The following is a 26,670-nucleotide window of genomic DNA, read 5'->3' on the forward strand; positions in this document are numbered from 1 at the left end:
ACCCATCTCGACCTCCCAGAGAGCTGGGATTACAGGCATGAGGCACCTTGTTCGATGGTCAGTTCAGTCTGGAAGTACATTCAGCTACCACGGAGAAGAGGAAATGTCGCACCTCTGAGACTCTCCCCCAGAGTCTAAATTTGGTTCCTTGCTTATTCTCTGCCATTTCTCCTCTTCTGTCCCCACAAATGGTAACGCTGCAGTCATCTGGGGGTTTCTTTGGTTGCCATGTGTCTCCTTCCATGAAAACAGGAATTGGGCCCCCTGACCTATTTCCTGCCTACAGTACTGAGTTTGGTATTTGGGAGGCCCTGTGGAATCAGAGGCAGTGTGTCTCTGTGCCTCAGATTCTTTGTCTGTAAAATGAGCACCACCACTGCGACAAGCCTGCCAGGGAGAAGCTGCCGGGAGGACTTGTGAGAACACTCTTCCCTCTCCTTGCTTCCCAAGTTTTTATTAAAAGAAAACAGACATTTTTTATTACAAACACTTTTGTCATGTCCATCACCCCAGGAAAGGATTAACAAACTGTGGCATATATATATACCATGGAGTATACACGAAGATACCATCCAGTCATAAGAAAAGATAGAGACTTGACATCTTTTATGTTTACCTGGATGGAAACGGACAACCCTCTTCTCAGTAAAGTATCACAAGAATGGAAAAGCAAGTATCCAATGTCCTCAATACTGATATGAAGCCAGTAGATGAACGAATACACGCCCACACAAGAGAAAAACACGATTCAATTCAAGCTGGGGGGAGAGAGGGCAGAGGAGAGGAGGTAGGGGGATGGGGGAGCTCCCACCTAATGGGCACAATGTAAGGGCACACGGCACACCTCCTGGCGCAGGACACAACTACAACAGGGACCTGCCCTAACAAATGCAAACACTGTAACCTAATCGTCTGTACCCTCTTATTTATTTGAAATTAAAAACACACACAAAAGAACACTTTTGTCCACCTGACCAAATAGTCAAAGTCTAAAAACGCTAACCATTAGCCATTAGGAAACAAATATTTTTTATTCAAAGGAATTTGTTCTGTAACGTTTACATTCAGTCAGAAGGCTACACCCAAGGATCTAGAAAGCCACGTGTGGCCCCAAGACTGCGGGTCCCCCACCCCTCGCTGACCCATCTAAGTTCCTTTTTTTGATCCATGAACGCTTTTATTTTTCAGCCCTGAAATCCAAGGGCCAAAACTTGCATCTGGAGATGGTTCCAAGACCTTCTCCCACTGCCCAGATTACTTGAAGATCCCATTTTACAAATCTTTAGACCCCCAGAGGGCTGCTCATATGTCTAAAAATAGGAGATGTCAAAATAGTTTACCTATGATGTTCACCGTACTATCCACTTCATTTTTTATGGCTGAATGCAGGACCGCAAACTCAGGAGAAAGATCACTTACTCCATTACCAAGCCCCAGAGAGGACTCAACTGGTTCTTGCTAGGAAGAAAAGAAAAAATAATTCAGAACACTTCCTTTTCCCTCTCTTAGTTGAAACCGTACCCTCTGTCCACTTTGTTTAATGCTAAGGTCATTCATGCTCAGGGGCCAAACACGTTGCCGACTTCTTTACATCGGCCTGCTGTTAAGAAGCAGGATTCTGTGGGCAGTGTGCACTGGTTATTCTGTTTCCCGCCAGGAGACAGTGCCAGTGTGTCTGGCTGGCCTCAGGAAATGCCCCCACTTGTAGACCATGGCTTTGGGGCCCAGCAGGGCTGCATGACCTTCTGTGTGACCGTCTGTGTTAACTATGGCACTGCACAGGGAGTGCCCCAAGGAATCAACACCTGGCCTTCTCACTAAGGCACACTCCTCTTTCACAATTACATCTTAGGAAAAGTTCAGCCTCCATGACTGGCCTGAGAACAGGAACCCAGTGGAGCCGTAGGTGAATTCTCCTCAGATCCAGTCCACCATGGACTTTGGCCTCTCCAGAGTCCTGCGCCCGGTGGCTGCCCAGTCACAGGGCTACCCTCGCAGCTGACGCCTGCCTCTCCCTGGCCCCAGTCCATTCGGGCCAGGCCACACTCACAGCTTCACGAGAACGCCCTGCAGGAGCCCACAAGTCTACGCGTTTGTACTAACAAGTAACGAGAACAGATCCCTTTTGTGGACTGACGCTCTGAATTCCTGCTTCATTCAGAGGCCCCCATGCCCTCTGACAGTGCCAGCCACCTCTGGGAAGGCCAGTCCTGAGGGACAGTGGCTTTCTGCATTTTGATGGGGAGCTTTTCCTCAGGGGGGCTTGCATCTGCTTCTAGGACAGCAAACACGTCAGGGCAGAGCCACTCCGGTCGCTTCCTAGGGAGCCTGCTGTGGAAGAAGCAGGCAGAGGGGCAGGGGGAACCGGCGCTGGGAACATGCCCAGTGTGGTGACTGTGACTGTGCTTTGCAGAGTCGGGAGCCGAGGCACTGCTCTAGGGCATGGTGAGCGTTCTCAACTACACATTTAGGCACTACCTAGAATAATTGATGACCTGATGACCCCCACCCCCAAATATCCTGGAGGAGTCACACAGGGAAAGAGGGAAATAACCCCCTCCCTTCAGAATCCTACCTGGGAAACTCCCATGGTAAAAACTACGGCTTCAGAAGCATCACTTCACGGCACAGCTCTTTTTCTTAAACACACACACACACACACACACACACACACACACACACACACACACACACACACACACAATGTAACCTACTCATCTGTACCCTCATATTAATCTGAAAAACAAACAAACAAAAAAAACAACCCAGTGCATGGCTTATCAGATGCACCCAAGGCCATACCTAAGGAGGCTCAGAACAGACCCACTGGGCAGGACTATGGCTCCTTTCTCCTTGAGCACCTTGCAAAAAAACTCACTTGCCAGTGACCTGAGAGTCACCAGTTTTTTTTCCTTAGTGATCAAACGTTTTTTTTTTTGAGACACTGTTAGCCTGAGTAGGGTGCCATGGCATCATTATAGCTCATAGCAACCTCAAACTCCTGGGCTCAAGCCATCCTGCCTCAGCTTCAGCTGGGACTACAGGTGCCCACCACCACACCTGGCTAGGTTTTCTGGGGTTTTTTTGTTTGTTTTTTAATGGTTGTAACATTTTTTTAAATTTTGTTGTAGTTTGGCTGGGGCTGGGTTCAAACCTACCACCCTGGTATATGGGGCCGGCCCCCTATTCACTGAGCCACAGGTGAGGTTTTCTGTTTTTAGTAGTGATGGGGTCTCGCTCTTCCTCAGGCTGGTCTCAAACTCCTGAGCTCAAAAGATCCAGCTGCCTTGGCCTCCCAGCGTGCTGGGATCACAGGCATGACCAAACTTCTGAAGCCACCTCTGGTCTTCCTAACTTCACCTGCACCCTGTTGGCACCTGGGGTCTGCCTTCCACTCATGTGGGAAATCTAGTTCCCAAGCAGGGTGGCAGGAGGCCAGCTTTGGGACCAGACAGGCTGGGGGTAAAGGTCGGTGCTCCTACTTCTCACGAGCTGTAGGACCTTCTGTAACCTCCATACACCTATCTGAGGGCAGCTCGAACAGCTATAAGCAGATGGCAATACTGGGACTCACGTCGTGAGGATAATGAGAAGATTAAATGAGATAAGCACTTACTTATTATTAAGTAAGTGCTCACTGTTACCAAAGGTCACTGATAAAAACTCTGCTGTCCCAAATCTGATGACCTTCCTCAAGCCCCTTGCCCTTGACCCCGTGCCTGACTGGCAGAGCCGCACTCTCCCTCTCTGCAGCTGGACCTGCTGATGCCAAGTCAGTCTCCACCTCTCCAATGGCAGCTTCTTCACTTGCCCCTTGTTGGTCCCCTCCCCAAAAGATGCCCCACCATTCATCATTCCATTTCTTCAATTCTCTCAAAAAAAAAAAGAAAGAAAAAAAAAGAAGACACAGGTATCCTAAGGAATTGCGGAAAGAACCACTCATTTTGTACGGGTTTTTTTCTGCTGCCTTGTGTTATTTTTAATCATTCTGCTTCTAGGTTTCTTAAAAAATTAAAGAGGCAGTCAGACTTAAAGATACCTAAACACCTAAATTAATTCTGATTTCTCGGTTGAAGACCTCAATGTGTTTCACATGATCTGCAGTTTAATTAGTGGCAAGTGATACTTTCGTCACTTTATACTTGAGAAAACTGTGACTCAGATACTAAATTAATTTTCCAAGATCACACTGCTTTTTGCCTGAGGGGACACAGCAGCTGAACTCAGTCTTGGATCATGCAACACGGTTCAATTCCAGAGGTCTTCTGCCTTAACAAACCCAGCACTAATGGAGGCTGAGACAGATTCTTCTGAACACTGAGCTCCTCTTGGCGTTTCTGACATGTACACTTCCCTAAAGGAATCTTGTATCCACCAATGGAGACTGAGACGGACTACTCTGAAAACGATTCACACCTCTCACATCTCTGTTTTATAAAACCTGTCATAGGCTGGGTCCTGTGGCTCATGCCAATAATCCTGGCACTGTGGAAGGTGGAGGCAGGTGGATTGCTTAAGCTCAGGAGTTCAAGACCAGCCTGAGCAAGACTGAGAACCCCCATCTCTACTAAAAATAGAAAAACTAGCTGCGTGTGGTGATGCATGCCTATAGTCCCAGCTACTCAGGAGGCTGAGGCAGGAGGATTACTTGAGCCCAGGAGTTTGAGGTTGCTGTGAGCTATGAGGGCCAGGGCACTCTACCCAGGGTGACTGAATGAGGATCTAAAAAATAATAATAATAATAAAATAAATAAAATAACCTTCCATTTCACTGGCACTATCCCTGCTGGAAGGACAGTACATCAGTGGTGTAGCCAAAAGGTAGCCAGTGCCTCCTGAAAGGTCTCCATGCAGGGTGCAGAACTAGCCCAGGGAGAAGGATCCGCCCTAAACCCAGCCTGAATTTTCCCAAATTATTGAACAGAGAGATATCTAAAGCTAACCTATATTAAAAAACTACTGACCCCAAATTAGAAAAGGGATGCACAGTTCTCTGTGCAACATGTACACAGAGACCCCACTAGACCTCACCTGTAGCCTCTCCTGTCCCCTCCGCCCTGTTCCTACCCTTGGCTCAAATGTTCCCCCCTGGCCCTGCCTGGTTCCAGCATGGCCTGCTCTGGCCAATCCTGAACCGGCCTCCTCCTCCAGTTCCCTTTCTCACTTCAGGTTGAGGCTCTTCTGAAAGTCAAGTAGCTCAGAGCTTTCTGGGTTTCTAATCCTCTCGCCTTGCTCCAAGGGTAAACCAAGAAGAGCCCCATTTGGGCCCTGGCTTCTGCATGGTTCATGAACTCTGCCAAATATTTACATTCAAGCACCTTTTCGGTAATTAGAGAACCCAGCGTTTGGTTTACCGTTCAAGGGATTTTAAGCAAAAGCAAACCGACCCGGGGGAGAGAGTTCAGGGGAGCCTTCTTCAGACCAGCAAAACCACACACCATTGCAGGGAACATTCACTGACATAACGACTGGTTGGAATTTGGTCTTTGGGGCTCAGAAATGTCAGCTACCATCCTCTGTTTACATCCGTCTGTCCTTACTGTCCTTTGCCTTGTCTATTCCCAGGGAGTGACCTGTTTCGTAATATTTTTTGAAACACATAAACGAGGTTGGACAATTAAGTTCTGGAACTCATCCTAACAAAAGTGCTATGTATCTCATTGCAAAATGTCACTATGGTCACTTTTTTTTTGAGACAGAGTCTCTGTCACCCTGGTTAGAGTGCTGTGGTGTCATCATAGCTTACAGCAGCCTCAAACTCTTGGGCTCAAGCGATCCTCCTGACCCAGCCTCCCAAATAGCTGGAACTACACGCACCTGCCCCCACACTTTGCTAGTTTTTCTATTTTTAGTAGAAAAAGGGGTAGTAGAGATGGGGTCTTGCTCTTGCTCAGGCTGGTCTCAAACTCCTGAGCTCTGGCAGTCCACCTGCCTCAGCCTCCCAGAATACTGGTATTATAGGCATGAGCCACCATGCCTGACCACTGTGGTCACCTTTGAAGTACTCCATTTTGACATCTGGTGACTGCATTGATACTCAGCAATGAGGTATGCAGCACTTTTTCTAGGATGAGTTGCAGAACCTAACTGTCATCAGACCTCATACAATGACAGCTCTGATAGCCATTCCACAAAGAGCTCCAAAAATACTCTGAAGTGTGCACCAGGCGCTGGCGTCAGCGCACACCTTCTGGTTATCCCTCGTGATGTTCAGCAATGTGGTATGTAGCACTTTTTCTAGGATGAGTTCGTTTACTTAATTGTCCAATGGTGTATTAACTGATGAAGTACAATCTACTACTGATCCCTTTTGTTTTTCTTGTTCTCACTTCCCTAGATAGTGGCTTAGTTCATGTAAAACGTGGCTCAATGATATATAGAATATATTCACAAAATGAATAACAAAGAATGTTGAGGCAGATTTTCTATACCAACTACTCGGCCAGTGGGCCTTGGGTCTTCCAGTCTCAGGGAAACTATCCTATTTGCTGGGGAGGCGGACAGGAACATATAGCATGGAGATAAATGATCTGAGTGACCCAAGAAAAATTCAGGCCCTTGGTCAGCATGTTCTAAACCTTGTTGGCCAATTGAAATTTCAACTCTACTTGAAGACTGGGGAAGGCTTGCTTCAATAACAAGTCTGCCAGTCTAGTTCCCTCACACAAGATAAATTTTCTCAGTAGAAGAAAAACCTACCAAGTCCATCCAGTTACATATTTGCATAGGACATATTAACTCAGAGTGTAGGTGTGTTTTGATATACAATAAAAAGTAATGTATTAACAGCTCAGTAAGGATAAAGGCCTTTGATTGTGTAAGTCCAGATTCCTTGGGAAGTTAGCTTTTTTTTTAAAATTGGAAACAGAGTCTCACTGTCGTCCTGGGTTTGAGTGCCATGGCGATATCATAGCTCACAGCAACCTCCAACTCCTGGGCTCAAGCGACCCTCTTGCCTCAGTTTTTTGTATTTTTAGTAGAGACAGGGTCTCGATCTTCCTCAGGCTGGTCTCAAACTCCTGCTGGGATCACAGGCATGAGCCACCGTGCCTAGGTGGGGAGCTAACTTTTAAAACACTCCATAGAAACATGTTCAATGGCTTGAACATCCATGAGCCATAGACCTTGGCAGGCCCCCTCATCCCTCAGTCATCTCCCATGTTCCCCTTACAGGCATAATGCAAGAAGATTTCAATTCAAAAGTTAGGTTGTGCACGTGTCTGATGAATCTCACCTGCTTCTGCTCAAGGTAATTTACAGGTACTAACCACACCGTCATTGCAGAAAGATTTCATAACAATATACACTTTGCTAAGATGGACCTTGACCCCATGAGGCTGCCTTTAGGGGGAACCTCTCACCTACTTCCCTGGGGCAAATATGAGCAAGCCTAACCACGGCTGTGCCTCCCACAACCCGCTCATGTTGCTAGGCACAGGAAGGCGCTACCAGCGCTGTCGTGACTGCAGAGATCCTGTACTTAAGAGAGCACCACATGTCATCAATTCTAAGATACATGTTTCCTCACACTTCCATATCCCTGAAACAAGATGTACCTCATAATCAATGAGGTGTCAGGTTTTCCTTCTGAGAGATACATAAAATAATGGTACATCTTATAATCACTGGTATCTTGACAGTCAATGGAATATGAGGGATAAATTTGAGCAAAGTGTGTTGAAAACTGAACACGTGGCCAGGCACAATGGCTCACATCTGTAATCCCAGCGCTCTGGGGGGCTGAGGCAGGTAGATTGCCTGAGCTCAGGTGTTCAAGACCAGCCTGAGCAAGAGCAAGACCCCCTCCCTACTAAAAATAGAAAAATTAACTGGGTATGGTGATTGGCAGCTGTAGTCCCAGCTACTCGGGAGGCTGAGGCAGGAGGATCACTTGACCCCAAGAGTTTGAGGTGGCTGTGAGTTGTAATGACACAGCACTCTACCCAGTGTGAAAAACTCTGTCTCAAAAAAGAAAAGAAAAAAAAAATTAAACATGTTACTCCCTTCGTATTTCTTCATTAACTGTGATTATGAAAGTAAGTCTTCATTCTAATGTAAAACCCCTCACTCCCACCCTACATATATTTATTTATACATCTATTTAGTCCACAAATGCATATACATCTATCTACTTACCAAATATATTAATTATCTATTCTGTGCCAGGCACTGAGCTAGATGCTATGAAAATAGTAGTAAATGACACAGTCATTCATCAGATTGTAGCTAATTCTTCAGAATCACATATTGGTGGGGATGCTATACTCTTCTGTCTAAATAGCACTAATCAAAATTTAGGCCTTAATCAGGCTCACACGTGCAATCCCAGCACTTTGGGAGGCCGAACTAGGAGGACTGCTTGATACCAGGAGTTTGAGGCCAGCTTGGGCAACAGAGCAAGACTTCATCTCTACAACAATAAAAGAATTAGCCAGGGCAGCGCCCATAGCTCAGTGGGTAGGGTGTGGGCCACATACACCCAGGCTGGCGGGTTCAAACCTGGCCCAGGCCAGCTAAAATAATAATGACAATTACAACAACAACAACAAAAGTAGCTGGGCATTGTGGTGGGCCCCAGATACTTGAGAGGCTGAGGATACTTGAGAGGCTGAGGATACTTGAGGATCACTCAAGCCCAGGGGTTCGAGGATACAGTGAGCTATAACTACAACACTGTACTCCTGCCTGGGCAATACAGCGAGACCCTGTTTCTTCAAAAAAGACCTAAACTGTGAGAAATGTGATATGGCTAACAATTCAGTTCTTCTTCTTAAAAATTTTAGGAGGAATGTATGGCAAACCTATAAATGAAAAAATATATACTTAAAAGACATATCCGAAAATCGCATATAAATCTTAGAAAGATCTTAATTCAAGTAAACAAACTATACAAAAATTGTAACATTTATCAGATAACTGGAAATCTGAATATTGCCTGGATATTTGATGATATTAAAGGAAGTACTCTTAATTTTGGGGGGCATGATAATACTACTGTGTTGTTTTTTTTTTTTTTGAGACAGAGCCTCAAGCTGTCGCCCTGGGTAGAGTGCTGTGGCATCACAGCTCACAGTAGCCTCCGACTCCTGGGCTCAAGCAATTCTCCTGCCTCCGCCTCCCAAGTAGCTGGGACTACAGGCGCCTGCCACAACCCCTGGCTATTTTCTGGTTGCAGCCGTCATTGTTGTTTGGCGAGCCCCAGCTGGATTCGAACCCACCAGCTCAGGTGTATGTGGCTGGTGCCTTAGCCGCTTGAGCCACAGGTGCCGAGCCAGGTTTTTTTCTTTTTTTTTTTTTAATAAAAAAATTGTATTTACTTAGAAGCATTCAGAATGTCAACGAAACAGCTGCAACTTTTTTTTGCAATTACAGAGTGGTATTCAGTTAACAGAACAATTACTTCGTATAAGCTGCATCAGAGACAACTGAAGATGAAAAAACTACCATCCCTATATAGAACTAATTTGTGCTGTGCACCAACAAGAACCTGCTTTAAATTTCCATGCCAATTTACAACCCCCACACTGTACCAGGTAAGGTTAGTGGCTACTGAAAATACCACCAGGACAGGGCTATCTAAAGACACATTCGGTAGTGAGTTAACTATACAAAAAAAGACACTGTACAGTTTAAAAACAAATCTTATACAGCCTTACATTTCAATTTTTTTCTTTAAAAGGAGTGAATTGTGTACAAGGGGGTTAAATGCTTTATAGACAAGAAAAAAACTGCACTAGAACCAACTTAATTCATCATTACCATCATCTTCTTCATCTTCCTCCTCTGCTTCATCCTATTCATCCTCCTCATCTTCCTCCTCTTCCTTCTTTTTCTTGCTTTTTTCAGCCTTGATGACTCCCTTTTTTCGCTGCATCAGGCTTTCCGATAGCTCGGTATGCAGCAATATCCTTTTCGTATTTTTCCTTCAGCTTTGCGGCCTTCTTTTCACAGGGCTGCTTGTCATCCGCAGCAGTGTTACTCCACATCTCCCCCAGCTTCTTTGCAACATCACCAATGGACAGGCCAGGATATTCTCCTTTGATTCTTGAGCGATACTCAGAACAGAACAAGAAAAAGGCTGAAGGAGGCCTCTTGGGTACATTGGGATCCTTGAACTTCTTTTTGGTTTCCCCTTTAGGAGGGATGTAGGTTTTCATTTCTCTTTCATAACGGGCCTTGTCTGCCTTTGCCGTATCTTCAGATTTTCCTTTCTCTTTAGCAGACATGGTCTTCCACCTCTCTGAGCACTTCTTAGAAAACTCTGAGAAGTTGACTGAAGCATCTGGGTGCTTCTTCATGTGCTCCTCCCGACAAGTTTGCACAAAGAATGCATAGGATGACATTTTGCCTCTCGGCTTCGTAGGATCTCCTTTGCCCACGTTTAGTTATTTTTCCTCAGCGAGGCACAGAGTCGCCCAGTGCCCGTCCGGCTCTCACTTGCCCCAGCGCTGTCTCTATGTACTACTGTGGAATTTTTAAAGAACACTTATCTTTTAAATATGAGTGTTTCCATAATGAATTATTATGGAAGAAATTATATGATGTTTGCGATTTGCTTCATACCACAAATGGTTTCTGTAAGTCAAAACTAGTTGAATATCTGAAATTTCATACCAGAAGTTGTGAAGTAGATAGATACTGAACTTGAGATGATGGTCTATGGGGTAGATTTCACTCATTTGTTTCCTTTCTATGTGCATAAAATTTTTCCACCAAAAAAACTTAAAACGAAATTAGGCCTTTAGTACTATGCCATATTTAAAATAAGTCAGAACCTAAAAATATTGAAAGTGAAACTAGAAGTATCACTGCTAAAATCCTCTGCTTAAAAATATTTATTTTCCACTGTGGAGATAAATATCTGAAACGCTAACAACTTTTTTAAGTTTTCCTTTATAATTTAACAACCTTCTCAAATCTAGTTTTCTATATGAAATCAATTCTTTTGTATTTTTCCCCATTTCAACTTATGGGCTTATTCTTCAATGTTGTGATGAAAAAACAGCATGCTTCTTTTTTTCTCTAACAGTTATTCTAAATCATAAACAAGCATACTTAGCGTCTTCAAAGTCAGTCCTAAATAACCAGGTAATCCTGGATGTATGTCACTCATCTCTCTGGATCCACAGTTTCCTCACTGCACAGAGGCCAGGGAGCTAGTGGTCTTTGGGCCTGGGTCTGTAGTGCTTGCTCTTTGCTCAGCAACTGAAGCTTGCCCTTGGTTTTGCCTGGGATATCTGGCTCTTCTCTTATTATGTAACAAGGGCTACACAGCCTATGCACAAAGATCCACAATCTGCAGGTAGTTCAGACAACACAGCCTACTGAGATGCTCTCTCACTCTCATACACAAACACACACACCCCCATGGAAAACCCCTTGGGAGGCATGTGAGATGGCTCTAGAGTGGAGCAGAAAGAAACTACTGAGGGCTACACTAACAGAGTACTTGAGTTGACCTCAGGGTCCTCCACCTAATGGCCCATAATGGAATAGATAGGAAATACAGTTAACAGATTTTTTTTTTGCAGTTTTTGGCTGGGGCTGGGTTTGAGCCCACCACTTCTGGTATATGGGGCCAGCACCCTACTCCTTTGAGCCACAGGTGCTGCCCTAGTTAACAGATTTTAATAGAAGTATATAATACTGGTCTATATATCAAAATTCATTCATTCATTTATTTATTTACTTACCTTATTTTTTTGAGACCAAGTCTCACTCTGTCATCCTGGGTAGAGTGCCATAACCTCATAGCTCACAGTAACTTCAAACTTTTGAACTCAAGCAATCTTCCTGCCTCAGGTTCCCTAATATAGGCACCTGCCACCACACTCGACTAGTTTTTCTATTTTTAGTAAAGACGGGGTCTCACTCTTGCTCAGGCTGGTCTCAAACTCCTGAGCCAAGGGATCCACCTGCCTTGGCCTCCCAGAGTGCTGGGATTACAGGCGTGAGCCACCTCACCTGGCCTTATTAAAACATATTTAATAGCCTGAAAATATACTTAATGGTATCAGACATAAGCTGGTTGCTAGAGCTTCCTTGGAACTGAGTGACCAGCTGGCAACAGTCGTGGTGACCAGATGGAGACTTCAGACTGCCAAGCTTTGTGTGAATTTATGACTTCATTCATAAATTTCTCAGGGAAACTGGATCAAGCAGGGGTTGTGTGCATCTATCTCTGCGAGCAGGTACATGTTGAAGAGGGGATCTTACGTACCGTACGATGTATGAGATTCAATGGCAATAGAAGAAAGATTTAAACAGTCTGCAGAGGTCACATTACTTGTCATAAAACAGAATTTGAGTCATGATGTGGTCACAACTTCGATATCCTCTCCCAACAACCAAAGATTACCTTGATGTGCTTAACTTTGTCTTCTTTTTCTGTCTTTGGTTTCTTTCCTGTGGCAGCAAAAATGTAGTTTTGGGTTAATTCATCAAGGACCTACGAGAAACACTCCTCCCTAAATTAAATTCTTTCTGAAACTCTCCAAGAAACTTTGGCTTTAATCTGCACATGATCAAAATTCCAAACTATCATTCAAATTATAGTCGAAATTCCAAATTATTATTTATGGTGCTTGGTAACTTGAAAGTCAGGTTTCTAAGCTGGGTCAGGGCAGAATTATTACCCACAATGTGAGCAAGGCATTCTACCTTTGACATGACTACAGATACAGAAATAAAGAAATCACAAAGGTACCGTACATATATTAAGTGACCGATTTCTTAGTCAGTAACTAATTTTTACCTTTCTTAGAAGGTCTCTCAGATAAGGGCAGCATACGGTATACTCTGAAGGCATTGTTTCCTTTCTTTATACTCTTATCCTTAACTTCTTCAATATCAGGCAAGGAGTTCATGGCACATCGGAAATTCGCCTTCCATGTTTTTGGATCAGGTTTATCTACTCCTGGTTGATGCTTTCCTAACAAAATAGCCAGGGGTTAAGAAAAAGAGTGGGGGAAATGAGATATAGATTTAAAAAATTGCTGGATAGTGGTATAGAGAAATCTTTTCATTCCTGGCTACACTTCAAGTAACCATCTGTTCTCGTTTGTTAGGACTGTTAGGAAGATTCTTGGAAGGCGGGAATTTTATTTTAAAAGCCTGAACATGGCCTGGCATGGTGGCTCACACCTGTAATCCCAGGACTCTGGGAGGCTGAGGTGGTGGATCTCTTGAGCTCAGGAGTTCAAGACCAACCTAAGCAAGAGTGAGACCCCCTGTCTCTACTAAAAATAGAAAAAACTAGCCAGGTGTGTGGCAGGCACCTGTAATCTCAGCTACTGGGTAGGCTGAGGCAAGAAGATGACGTGAACCCAAGAGTTTGAGGTTGCTGTGAGCTATGATGCCATGACACTCTAGCCAGGGTACACAGTAAGACTATGTCTCAAAAAAAACAAAACAAAACAAAACAATATATGTATACCATGGAAAATTATTCAGCTATTAAAAAAGATAGAGACTTCACATCTTTTGTATTAAGCTGGATGGAGCTGAAACACATTCTTCTTAGTAAAGTATCACAAGAATGAAAATGCAAGAATCCAAATGTACTCAATTCTAATATGAAACCAGCAGATGATCTAATACATGCCCACACAAGAGAATATCTCTAATCAATTCAAGGCGGGGGGAGGGAGAACAAGGGAGCAAGAAGAAGGGATGTGGGAGGGGGATGGGTGTGCTCCCACTTAATGGCACAATGTTAGGTATATGGCACACCGCTTGGGGCTGAACACAACTATTAGAGGGCCTTTACTTAACAAATGCAAACAATGTAACCTAATTCGCTGTACACTCAATAACCTGAAACAATAAATAAATAAATAAATAAATAAAGACAAAAGCTTGAACATACTTCAAGACAAACTGGGACAAACTGATCACCTGTTTCTATCAAACAGCTGGAGAGAAAATGACAGTGGTAGAAGAATGGGGCAATCTCTGCATAAGCCGAAGCCTGGAAGGCCAGCAAATAGAAGTGACTCTCAACCATTAAGTAAAAAGTTCATTTGAGGGCAGCGCCTATAGCTCAAAGGAGTAGGGCACTGGCCCCATATGCCAGAGATGGCGGGTTCAAACCCAGCTCCAGCCAAAATGAAAATAGCTCCCTGCCTACCTTTTGTATTAAGTAAATATACTCCTGACTACCGTATTGGGGGGAGATTTAGTCAACTTAAATTTACAGCTCAGGCACAAAATGAATTTATGTTCCCTTGGTAGCATCTGGTGAATTTATCAAAATGCCATTATTTATGAGAAATTTAAGGACTAAATTTCTGTGGGATGGGTGGAACACTGCTTGTCACTGGTGTAGTTTGCACTCTATGTGTCCTGGACATGCCTAGGGATAAGTCACAGGTTTTTCAGAGCTGCCTTCATGAGGCCTTGAGCCAGGATATTTTATGTGTGCAATAAAAGAGAATTAATAGTATCTGCCTCTAAAATGATGCAAGGAGTTTAATACCTGTGTGAATGGCCCAGTTTCTAAAGAGTGGTGCATCTTTTTCCACGTCCCATCCATGTCTAGCCGCATGCATCCAGGGGATCTGAAAAATCTTCTTTTCCTAGAAAAAAGAAAAAAGTAAATAAGACCTGCAGACATGGGTTTTGACCCCCCCCGCCCCATGGTGGAAGGTTCTTAAGCTCTAGTGCAGTCATTTTCAACCAGTGTACCACAAAAGTTTTTAAAGATCATTCCTTAAATTATTTTCAAAAGAAGTTCAAAGCACAGTAAATATACTTTTTTTTACTCTTTTTGGATTAACATAATTTAAGTGGGCTGTGGAAGTTTAACTATAGGTTCAAGCACGCCATGAGATTCAAAAGGTTGAAAAACACAGCTCTAGAGTGTAAGATTCCCCACTAAGCATCACTGACTTTTAAAATTAGACAGTGACAGGAAAATCTACTGTACATCAAACTGACTTCCTCACTGGGTCCCAATCTCGACAGTCTACCTCAAATGAGATTCACAGTCTCTCAAGGTCTGCTGGCAGAGAAGGGATGTATTCCAAGGTCAATGGTGACGATACAGGATGTACCAATGTGCTCCATTATCTACGCCTCCTCTCTTTTATAGGACCACAGATAAATGACATGCTAATGCTCATTCTTATCATTTCATCTCATCGTCTGGTAAATAGAAACTCCAGCTGTCGTAGGTAAATTAAACATTAGGCAACTTTTCAAAATAAGACTGCTTTATGCTAAAGTGAAGTCGGGTCTATCAGAGGCTGTCATTACAAGGACCCCAATGCCTACACCTGCTTGGGAATCCAACAGAAATAGAAGGCTTCTGTTTAACATTCTCATCTCTGTGGTCTGTAGTTTGGCAGGAGATGTCAGGATGAATAACAAAAGTGTACAGATCATGACAAGACTCATTTTCTGGAGAAAAGCCCCTGCATAGAACCCTTTTATCAGAATGACTGTCTCTCTAACAAAGAGGAAACTCAAAATTGCTTGCATCGACCTTGGCAAACACACATCAGAAATTAATACTTTAGAAAGAAAGTCAAGGCTAGGTATGGTGGCTCACACCTGTAATCTCAGCACTCTGGGAGGCCAAGGAAGGAGGGATTGCCCGAGCTCAGAAGTTTGAGACCAGCCTGAGCAAGAGGGAGATCCCATCTCTACTAAAAATAGAAAAACTAGCAGGGTGTGGTGGTGGGCTCTGTCGTTGCAGCTATTGGGGAGGCTGAGGCAGGAGGATCACTTGAGCCCAACAGTTTGAGGTTGCTGGGAGCTATGAGGCAATGGCACTCTACCCAGGGTGACAGAGTGAGATTCTGTCTCAAAAAAAATAATAAAAATAACAAAATAAAGGAGAAGAAGAAAAATAAATGAAGTCTCATTCATAGTAAAACTATATGAAACTGGTTCACCTAAGTCTTGTGATGGCTCCCGCAGCTCCCAGGGCCCTGGGCCACTGGATATTTGTGCATAACCATCTGGGGCTCAGCTTTCTTTCTTGCAACAACCTAATGAGCTAAATATATGCCATGATTTCCATTTTATAGCTGAGGAAACTGAGGAAGAGAATTAAACGATTTAGCCAAGGAATGTATGGTAATAAGCGCCTAAGTTCAAAACCGAGGTCACGTGATCCTGTATTTGATGACACCACAACCCAACGCACAGTCTCCCAGCTTTTAAGGTTAGAAGATCCCCTGTCCTATTTCCAAGTCTGTAGAAATTAAAGCTCAGGAAACTGTATTAAAAAAAATCTCCCAAGATAGTTCAGGGAATTGCTAGGTCTGGGGACACCTGAACTCTATGCTGGGAAAGGAAAGGAATTGTCAGCTGAGACCTCCCACCACCTCCATCTCACATAAATGAAAAACAGAAAGGGTCCCAGCTGTGCCTGACGTCACTCTGTGCCTCCCACAGAACCAATTACAAAGCCAGAACTAAGACTATTTCAGAACATTGGAGAGTTTCCCAAAAAACTGTTAAAAAGGGAAATTCCACCGTATTTTGAAAAGTCACTTAATAACAAACTGAAATAAAAGAGACTTTTTCATAAACTCCTGACTGTTCATTCTGTGCCATCTGCAGAGAGCAGGGTTTTACCTTAGCCAGTTTCAAAGGGACAAGGGATCAGAAAAGGTCTGAGTGAAATTTTATTTTTAATGTAGATGAAAATCAGAGAGCAAAATCACTTAGTGTAATGTTTTTGATGTTCACATGAAAATGAATAAAAATGAAAAACTGATTTCGGTGAGAGAACTTTTTCCAAAGTGCACACTCGGAATCTGAAGCTTTATGCTTAAAGGTACAGACCTCAACGAATTTGCTGCTGTACGTTTTTTCTAGGTCAAAGAAGTTCTGAGGTGACACAATCTGAAATCTCTCTCGCAAGACCCAAAATTGGTACAGATAAAGTATAGCTACTTCTAAGCATTTGGACGTGTATCCCCACACAAACCAAGTCTCACAGAAACTATGCAAAAACCATGAAACCACAAAAGCAATGACCAAATTTAGCAATAAGTACTATAGGTCTTCTTGAAATAAGCAAAGGGCCTGAGCAGATCTTTCTGCATAAAATGATACACAAATAGAAATGCTGGTGAGGACGTGGGGACCCTGGGATCCTCACGTATTGCTGGTGGGAAGGCGAAATGGTGCTGCCACTGTGAAAAACAGTTCGGCTGTTCCCCAAATACTGAAATGCAGAATTACCTGACGATCCAGCAATTTCCCTTGGGCATGTATACCCAAAGAATTGCAAACAAATATTCCAACAGAAACTTATATGCAAATGCTCAGAGCAGCCCTACCAAATGTCCAATGGCTGAGGAACAAATAAACAAAATGTGATACACGATTGCAATGGAACAGTTACCCAGACACAGAAAGGCATGAAATGCTGAGACTTGCTACCACACGGACCATGCCACGTGAAAGAAGCCAGACCCCAAAGGATAAATACTCCACAATTACTTTTACATGAAATATCCAGAGAAGGCAAATCCATAGAAAGCAGATGAGTGCTTGCCATGAGCTGGAGGATACAGAAATGGGCACAGTGTGTCCTTTCGGAGGGATAAAAAAGTTCTGGAACTAAGCAGTGGTGATGGCTGCACAACACTGCAATACATATAATGTCACTGCATTGTGCACTTTAAAATGGTTAAAATAGTCAATTTTTATTTTTATTTTTTTTACAGGAAGAATTTCCTGGACTCAAGGGATCCTCCTGCCTCAGCTTCCCCGGCAGCTGGGGCTACAGGTGCCCACCACCACACTCAGCTAGCTTTTCTATGCTAGCTGAGATGGGGTCTCACTCTTGCTTAGGCTGGTCTTAAACTACTGAGCTCACGGGATCCTCCTGCCTCAGCCTCCCAGAGTGCTGGGATTATAGGAGTGAGCCACCGCGCCTGACTTTTTTTCTTTTTTTTTAAGATATTTGTGATATGTTTTTTAGGCCTTTCTTTTTTCCTCCTTGCCATGTGAAAAACTAGTTAAAAGTTACATGTTGTATTTTTAAAATGTAGGAGGCGGAGGTGAGTGGATCACTTGAGCTCAGGAGTTCAGGACCAGCTGAGCAAGAGCGAGACCCCCATCTCTACTAAAACCAGAAAAATTAGCTGGGCCTGGTGATGGCCTGTAGTCCCAGTTACTGGGGAGACTGAGGCAGGAGGTTCACTTGAGCCCAAGAGTTTGAGGTTGCTGTGAGCTATGATGCCATGGCACTCTACCCAGGTGACAGAGTGAGACTCAGTCTAAAAAACAAAACAAAACAAAAAACCCACAACATAATGAAAGGTAAAAGAAGGTAAGAAGGTCAGATTCATTTTAAAACCAGAAGAGGTTCTGATCAGTGAACATTCTGGTCCTAGAACGCTGTGTTCTATGGGACAGAGTTGGCCAAGTGTCCCTGCAGACCCCGTGACATCAGCACATGCCAGGTGGTTTGGAATCTGAGTGACCTGTCCTACACACTCGGTGGCCGCACACTGGAAGACTCCACGTCCCAGGGCCCCCTCATGTACATATGCATAGAATTCTGCCCTTCTGCTCAAGTTCAGAAAAGCACTTAAGGTTATCTTGATGACACAGAGCAAACACTGCTTGGCCTCATGGAAACTAGTTCTGTTATCTCCTTTTGCCTCTGCAGGGAGTTGCTTTAAAATAACACACACACCCAGGGTTTATAAGATGTTCCAATTCATTTTCTATTTTTGTTTGGATTCCTCACGCCGGTCAGAGGTAGCCTGATGTTTACACAGACACAAGCCTGCTTTCAAAGGGGTAAACAAATGGGAAAGGTCTGAACTATCTGACTACCCCTGTGCCACGGTGCCTGGGTAAGACAGACCTACAACAGGAAACAGGGACGCTGACAACCAGAGTGGGAATCTCGAAGAACCACAAAAGAAACCGGGAACCTATGCTGCCTCCTTCCTTCCCTGTTCCCAGGTAACAGCCACAAGCCCCTGCACAAATCCACTGGTCCCTTTGACAAGCCAGTGGCAAAGAAAAGGGTTACCTCACAGCCAGGAGAGACTCAGAGCCACAAACATCCCAAAAACCCGTGGACCTTCTTTGGATTCTGATTTTAACAAATTAACTATAAAAAGATATCTGAGGGGATACTCAAAGGCATTTTGTCTATGAACAGGGCAGGGATGACATTCAAAAATTATTATGGCTGGGTGCAGTGCCTCATTCCTGTAGTGTGAGGGAGAGCCTATAATCCTGGGAGGCTAAGGCCAAGAGTTCAAAACCAGCCTGAGCAACATCTCTACTAAAAATAAAAAAATTAGCTGGGCATGGTGGCAGGCGCCTATAGTCCCAGCTACTCGCGAGGCTGAGGTAGGAGGATCACTTGAGCCCCAGAGTTTGAGGTTGCTGTGAGCTAGGCTTAGGCCACAGCACTCTACCCAGGTGACAGAATGACACTATCTGGAAAAAGAATAAATAAATAGGTAAATAAATAAAATTTTAAAAATAAAATCTATCGCTATAGTATTGTCGATAGGTGAGAAATTATCCTTATGCCTTACAAATGTTCACAGTCAGGGAGCTGCTTTAAAATCCCACACACATACTCAAAGATAAAGTTAAACATATGAGGCATACGGGAATTTTCGAGTCACTAGGCTAATCAAACATGCTATGTACATTTGCAAATATGCACAATAAAGAGTACAGGGCCCTAGCCAAGGCCTGTTCTGCAGCTGGTCATAATGCAGCTTTGCCAAACTTTCTCTCTGTCCCATCAGGGGAATCCAAAGGACTCGCTCCGTTACTGCTGTGGTTGGAATATTGGTCCCCTCCAAAACTCATGTTGAAATTTAAGCACCAGTGTAGCAGTACTAAACACAGTGGCCTTTGAGAGGTGACTGGGTCATAAGGTCAATGGATTCATCCATTCATGAAAAAAATGGGTTAATGAATTAATAGGCTATCATGAGAGTAGGGTGAGTAGCTTTATTTTATTTTATTTTTTTTGAGACAGAGCCTCAAGCTGTCGCCCTGGGTAGAGTGCGATGGCATCACACCCCACAGCAACCTCAAACTCCTGGGCTCAAGTGATTCTCTTGCCTTGGCCTCCCAAGTAGCTGGGACCACAGGCACCTGCCACAGCATCCAGCCATTTTTTGGATGTAGCTGTCATTGTTGTTTGGCAGGCCTGGGCTGGATTCGAACCTGCCAGCTCTCGTGTATGTAGCTGGCGCCTTAGCCGCTTGAGCTACAAGTGCCAAGCCATAGGGTGAGTAGCTTTATAAAAACAAGAGGAGACTTGAGCTGGCACACTCACCCACCTTGCCCTGGGATGCCCTGACCTTGAAGTCTCATAACATTTAGCCTATGTAACTATAAGAAATGAATTCCTTGGGCAGCGCCTGTGGCTCAGTGAGTAGGGCGCCGGCCCCATATGCCGAGGGTGGCGGGTTCAAACCCAGCCCCGGCCAAACTGCAACAAAAAAATAGCCGGGCATTGTGGCGGGCGCCTGTAGTCCCAGCTGCTCGGGAGGCTGAGGCAAGAGAATCATGTAAGCCCAAGAATTAGAGGTTGCTGTGAGCCGTGTGATGCCACAGCACTCTACTCGAGGGCGGTACAGTGAGACTCTGTCTCTACAAAAAAAGAAATGAATTCCTTGACTTTATAAATGACCCAGTTCTAGGTTCTCAGTTATAAGTAACAGGGAAGAGGTTAAGAAAACAGGAGATGGAAACAAACTTAAGATGTTGATTAACCACCTCTTTGCTTCTTATTTATTTTATTTTATTTTTTAAATTTTTTCAGACCGTCTCACTCTGTAGCCTTACGTAAAGTACCATGATGTCACAGCTCACAGCTCTTGGGCTCAAGCAATCCTCCTACCTCAGCCTCCCTAGGAGCTGGGACTACAGGCACCCACCACCTTGCCTGGCTAGTTTTTCTATTTTTATTATTATTGTTTTTTAAATTTTTATTTATTTATTTTTTGAGATAGAGTCTCACTTTGTCACCCTCGGTAGAGTGCCATGACATCACAGCTCACAGCAACCTCAAACTCTTGGGCTTAAGTGATTCTCTTGCCTCAGCTCCAAATAGCTGGGACTATAGGCACCCGCCACAATGCCCGGCTTTTTGTTCTTGTTGTTGTTGCAGTTGTGATTGCTGTTTTAGCTGGCCGGGGACGGGTTCGAACCCGCCACCCTCGGTATATGGGGCTGGTGCTCTACCCACTGGGCCACAGATGCTGCCCAAGTTTTTCCTTTTTTAGTAGAGACAGGGTCTCGCTCTTTCTCAAGCTCTTTCTCCAAAGCTTAAGCAATCTACTCGCCTCGGTTTTCTAGAGTGCTAACATTATAGGCATGAGCCATTGCACCCAGTCATTAAAAAAATTTTTTAAATTTGATCTTCTTCTATTTATTTTATGCTCATCTCTCTCTCTTTTTATTTTTGAGACAGAGTCTCACTCTGTCACCCTGGTTAGAGTGCCATGGTGTCATACCTCACAGCAACCTCAAACTATTGGGCTCAAGTGATCCTCCCTCCTTGGCCTCCCAGAGTGCTGCAATTACAGGCATGAGCCACCATGCCTGGCTCACCTTTTGCTTCTTACTAGGATGTACTGGGTTGGGTGGATTCTCCATCTGAGAGACACATGAAAATTTCCAAGCTGATGTTCATGAGTCTGATTATTTTACTAGTGCAAAACGCAGCCAACCATGTTGGGCTCCTCTGCAAGTGCACAGCGTTTGTCCATCCATATATTTTCAGGACAATCCTTCCAGAGCAGTGCCTCCTACCTACTGGGCACTATCCCTGTCACTGAGTGTCCAGAACGATGCAGACAACCTTGGTGCCAGCCACGGATGCCAACACCTAAGCCATGACTGAGCCACAAAGCCATGGACAGTGTCTTTTCTAAGAGTTACAACAGTCTCCAGTGGGCAAAGACATTTTGGAATGACCTCAAACTACCTGAAATACAGATAGGGAGTCTCCTGGGCAGAATGCTTGTGAATGGAGAGGACGTAGCATTAGCCTCTCCAGCTCGGTATTTATGCAGACAGATGAATGGCAACAAGCCTCAGTTATCGGAAACCTAGAAAAAGTCTGCCCTGGGGGAGTGCAGGTATGAAGAGGCCTGCAGTGACAGTGATAGCACTGTCCATGTGCACAGAAAGGGCCACGTGCCCACTCTGGCTAGGCCCTGGTGGGATGCCTGCTGATAGGGCCCCAAGCATGGTGCAGCCCACGGCTTCTGAGCCAGTGGCATGCAGAGAGGCGCTGTGAGGCAGCCACGGGCACACTTTCCTTCCTCAGCCTGGCTCGTGCCCAGCTCTAGCAGATGATCCCAGGAAGGTGGCAGAAGGGTCTCCCCTCCCCTCTTTCTGCTTTAGGACAACTCTCAAGCCGATGAGTGAAGCTGGGCAGGTCCAGGCCACCGGAATGGGGCACAAAGAGAAACCCATTTGCCTTCTGGTCCTCCACCAGAAAATTATGGGCAAAGTGGATGGAAGACAAGGCATCCCGAGAGAGAGAGTGATAGTCAGGAAACGCCCTTAGAGGTATCTTACTTTCTGAGGGCTGTCGTGATGGATTACATGAACCGGCCAGCTTATATCAACAGAAATTTATTCTATCTCAGTTCCGTAGGCCAGAAATCCGAAATCAAGGTGTCAGCAGAGCCATGCTCCTTCCAAAGGCTCAGAGGGAGAATCCTTTGCTTCTGGTGACTCCTCGCGTCCCCTAGGTTTGTGGCTACATGGCTCCCATCTCTGCTTCTGGCTTCTCCTCAGTGTGTGTCTCCTCTTCTGTCCCTTATAAAGACACTTCGCAACGGATTTAAAGCCCTTACAGATAAGCCAGGATGATCTCATCTTGAGATCCTTAATTGCATCTGCAAAAACCCTTCGTCCAAATAACACTCACAGGTTCTAGGGGGCCGGATGGGGACACACCTCCTTAGGGGCCAGAGTTCCATCTACTACAGAGGACAGCTACCTGCGGCATCCCAAGTGCCTCTGCAATACAGGTGTCACGATGACATCGCACATTCTTCCCTGTGTCAAGCCACCCCAAAGTGGTGGATGTGTTTAGAAAAAAGAAAAAGCAAAAACAGACAACTTATTTCTCTTCAGAATCAGCCAGCATATCCTTTCATCTCCCACTCTAAACCAAAACAGGTAATGTTATCTTGTTCTTCAAAACAGAAGCCCACTTAACCTCTCTGTGCCTCAGTTTCCTGATCTGTAAAAAGGAAAATAATAACCGTACCTACTCCATAGCGGTAATTACGTGAGTAATGCACGTAACCTGTGCAGAGGCCTATCTGGCACAGAGTAAGCTTCTCTTTCTTTGTTTCTTTTTGAGACAGGTCTCAGTTTGTCGCCCTTGGTAGAGTGCCATGGTATCAGCTCACAGCAATCTCAAACTTTCAGGCTTAAGTGATTCTCTTGCCTCAGCCTCCCAAGTGGCTGGTACTACAGGTGCCCGCCGCAACACCTGGCTATTTTTAGAGATGGTGTCTCACTCTGGCTCAGGTTGGTCTCAATCTGTGAGCTCAGGCAATCCACCCACCTCAGCCTCCCAGAGTGCTGGGATTACAGGTGTGAGCCACCGCACCTGGCTACCTTTTATTATCCTAAGTCTCTTCAACGCTTCCCTGACAGCTCCATAGGTGTCCCTACTACCAAGTCAGGCAAAGAAGCAACCCAATTTCCTGTTTGGTTCTTGAGAAGAGGATAATTACATGTCTAAATCCAAAACACTACAGATATAGCAAGCCAAGGAAAATATACTGTTTGCCACAAGACCTTAAGCTGTGTGACAAGTCCCGTGAAATAGGCACATGGATTACTGAAGTTATTTCTATTTGAAATAGCACATACATTCAAATCAGTAACATTAAATGAAAAATAAATAGATGGGAAAAGAAACAACAAGTACTAAGATTTGAGAGACCTCTGAAAAGATAACATAAAGCCCAAGGTGGAAAAGATAACATTAGTAAAAAGAAAATAAAACAATAGACTGAAGTGGCTGGGCACGGTAATCCCAGCACTCTGGGAGGCTGAGGCCAGAGGATCCTTTCAACTCAGGAGTTCGAGACCTTCCTGAGCAGGAACCAGACCCTGTCTCTACTAAAAAAAAAAAAACGAAAAAACTAGCCGGGCATGATGGCGGGGGCCTATAGTCCCAGCTACACGAGAGGCTGGTTCAGGAGAGGTTGCTGTGAGTTACAATGATGCCACAGCACTCTAATGTGGGTGACAGAGTGACACTGTCTCAAAAACAAAAAATGGTGCAACTCCCTATTGTCTTATTAGAAGCAGGCACAGTCCGCAATCTGGCTCTCAGCTCGTGCACCTGGCAAAAAGATAAAGCCTGGCCAGCTGAATTATTCACTGTGTCCTTAAGATTAAAAAAGAAAAGGGGGTGCCCGTAGCAAAGTGGTTACGGCGTTAGCCACATACACCGAGGGCAGCAGGTTCGAACTGGGCCCTGGCCAGCTAAACAACAATGACAACTGCAACAAAAAATGGCCGGGTGTTGTGGCGGGTGCCTGTAGTACCAGCTACTTGGGAGGCCGAGGCAAGCTTACCCCAAGAGTTTGAGCTGTGAGCTGTGACGCCACAGCACCCTACCAAGAGTGACATAGTGAGACTCTGTCTCAAGCAAAAAAAGGGGGGCAAGGGGTGGGGAAGAAGAAAAACACATTTGATCAGAAGAATTACAATTCTTCCTAGAAGGAGGAAAGAAATTTCTCCTTTGGGCCTCCTCAAAGAAGGCATGATGAATTATATTTTGTTGTGTTTCTAGTTTCATATTTCTCGAAGTCTTTTTTTCTTTAAATTTTACAGGTGTTATCTCTGATTCACCACTCACAGCTAGGACCAATTAAATTGAGAGGTTTGAGTTTAACAAAGTTACAAGAGTCTTTATGTACATGTGTGTGGTGGTGTCGGAATAATGATAAACTACTTTTTTAAGGCACTCAAAGGGGAAAATAAAATGTCTTTTAAAAGACAAAAACAATGGCGGGGCGCAGTGGCTCACACCTGTAATCCTTTGGGAGGCTGAGCCAGGAGGATCCCTTGAGCTCAGGAGTTCAAGAGCCTCATCCCGTGTCTATTAAAATAGAAAAACTAGCCAGGTGTGATGGTCAGTGGCTGCAGTCCCAGCTACTCAGGAGGCTGAGGCAGGAGGACTGCTTGAGCCCAGTAGTATGAGGTTGCTGTGAGCTAGGCTAAGGCCGTGGCACTCTATCCAGGGTGACAGAGTGACCCTCTGCCTCAAAATACTAAAAAATAAAATAGAAAGACAAAAACAAGTTTCCTTTAAGTAAGAAACCCTGAAAAGAAAAGCAATGAGCTCCTCTACCCTCCATTCCCAATATAGTAACACCCTGGAGTCTCTACATCCTCTAATTCTAGAAAGCCTGGGGGGTGAGAGGGAGAGAAAGGAATAACCCAGAGAAGGAAGAGGGTAAGAAGCCCTGAAGAAAAACACCAAAGGGAGCTTCCCGTAAAGAGTTACCAAAATACCCAAAAGGAAGCGGGCACTGGTTACCCAAGTCCGAGGCTTCAGTCTAAGAGGATGATAAAAACTCTTTCATATGATCATTTTTGGTTGGCTGGTTTTTCTAAGGAATGACCATCAGATTGCGCGCACAGCAGGATAATTTTACTTTCCGGCAGTCCACAGCAGGGTCAACACTCACCTTGTTAAGCCACCTCAGCCCCGGTATTGTGTTGGAGTTGATCTGCTCCTCTAGCCAAGGCCTCATGCGCATCCTTTCCACCGGCATGGTGCCCTGTGCAGACAGAAATGCAACATTAGGCTGGCTGCCGTGTCTGCCCTGCGGACCTCCCCATCCCTCAGGCTGGGGCTGAGGCCTAGAGCCACCTGCCCCTGCTCACACATCCGGCTTGGCCAAGGAGCTGGGGTGGGGAGGGAGGCAGGTCTGGATGGCCCATCCAGGAGCCAGCTCCTGGCTGGCTGGGTCCTATGGACACAGGAGGCCCACAGCGTACATCCAGCTAGCTGGAGGGCCGAGACACCTCCCAGTGACCTTATCCCTTCTGTCCTGGCTGTGCTCACTACAGACTCCCCCGTAGCAGGCATTCTGAAGACCAGCATGTCACAACATCTTTGGGTATGACCCTTCCAAGAGCCCAGGTGGACAGATCAAAGCAGCCACTGTGGCAGAGTTATGCTCCCTGTTCCTTCTTTGGGTGTCTAGATTACATAAACACTCGGAATCCCCAATACCTTCAAATTTAAAGCACCAAAGCTGGGGATGTCCAACCTGTGGCCCAGTGGCCACCTGTTGATTTTGTGCCGATTTTTTTGGCTTATCTGGGGTGTTGGATATTTTGAAAATTATGCAGACTGTTTTTTACTATCATTGGTGTTTGTACTGTACAGGCCAGGACAACTCTTCTTCTTCCAATGTACAGCAGAAGGGGCAAAAGGTTGGATACCCCTGCTCTAAAGGAGTCAAAGTGGTTCCCCTAAGGTCCTCTACCAAGGAGCCTTTCCTTCTCGACTTACTCTGTCTATGCCGGAGCACACCAGCATCTTGCTTGGGCTTCACTTGTACTTTTCCCCTAATGCCCCTGTCCCCACTGGCCTGACATCATCTCTTTTTTCTCTACTTACTTTCCCTTTGAAAAGCATGTCATGGTCTGACCACCCACCCTCCTCCA

At 44.9% G+C, this 26,670-nt stretch overlaps 2 protein-coding genes across 3 annotated transcripts in view; both read right to left on the reverse strand.

Annotated features, from left to right (window-relative positions):
* IRF2 (interferon regulatory factor 2) overlaps window positions 1–26,670 on the reverse strand; it is a 96,947-nt gene that overhangs the window by 22,044 nt on the left and 48,233 nt on the right. For both annotated transcript variants that reach the window (XM_053584711.1, XM_053584717.1), the window contains exons 2-6: window positions 25,683–25,775; window positions 14,477–14,576; window positions 12,755–12,931; window positions 12,359–12,405; window positions 1,341–1,458 (exon numbers count right to left, since the gene is read on the reverse strand). In XM_053584711.1, coding sequence (XP_053440686.1) covers window positions 1,341–1,458; window positions 12,359–12,405; window positions 12,755–12,931; window positions 14,477–14,576; window positions 25,683–25,769 — 529 coding nt within the window. In that variant the 5' untranslated portion in view covers window positions 25,770–25,775. The remainder of the gene's footprint in view (window positions 1–1,340; window positions 1,459–12,358; window positions 12,406–12,754; window positions 12,932–14,476; window positions 14,577–25,682; window positions 25,776–26,670) is intronic.
* LOC128581673 (high mobility group protein B1-like) lies at window positions 8,777–12,345 on the reverse strand. The gene has a single exon (XM_053584803.1). It carries the CDS (start codon window positions 10,341–10,343, stop codon window positions 9,843–9,845), a length of 501 nt encoding a protein of 166 aa, XP_053440778.1. The 5' UTR covers window positions 10,344–12,345; the 3' UTR covers window positions 8,777–9,842.

The sequence above is a fragment of the Nycticebus coucang genome, chromosome 1 (assembly GCF_027406575.1).
Source record: "Nycticebus coucang isolate mNycCou1 chromosome 1, mNycCou1.pri, whole genome shotgun sequence".
Classification (NCBI taxonomy): Eukaryota; Metazoa; Chordata; class Mammalia; order Primates; family Lorisidae; genus Nycticebus; species Nycticebus coucang.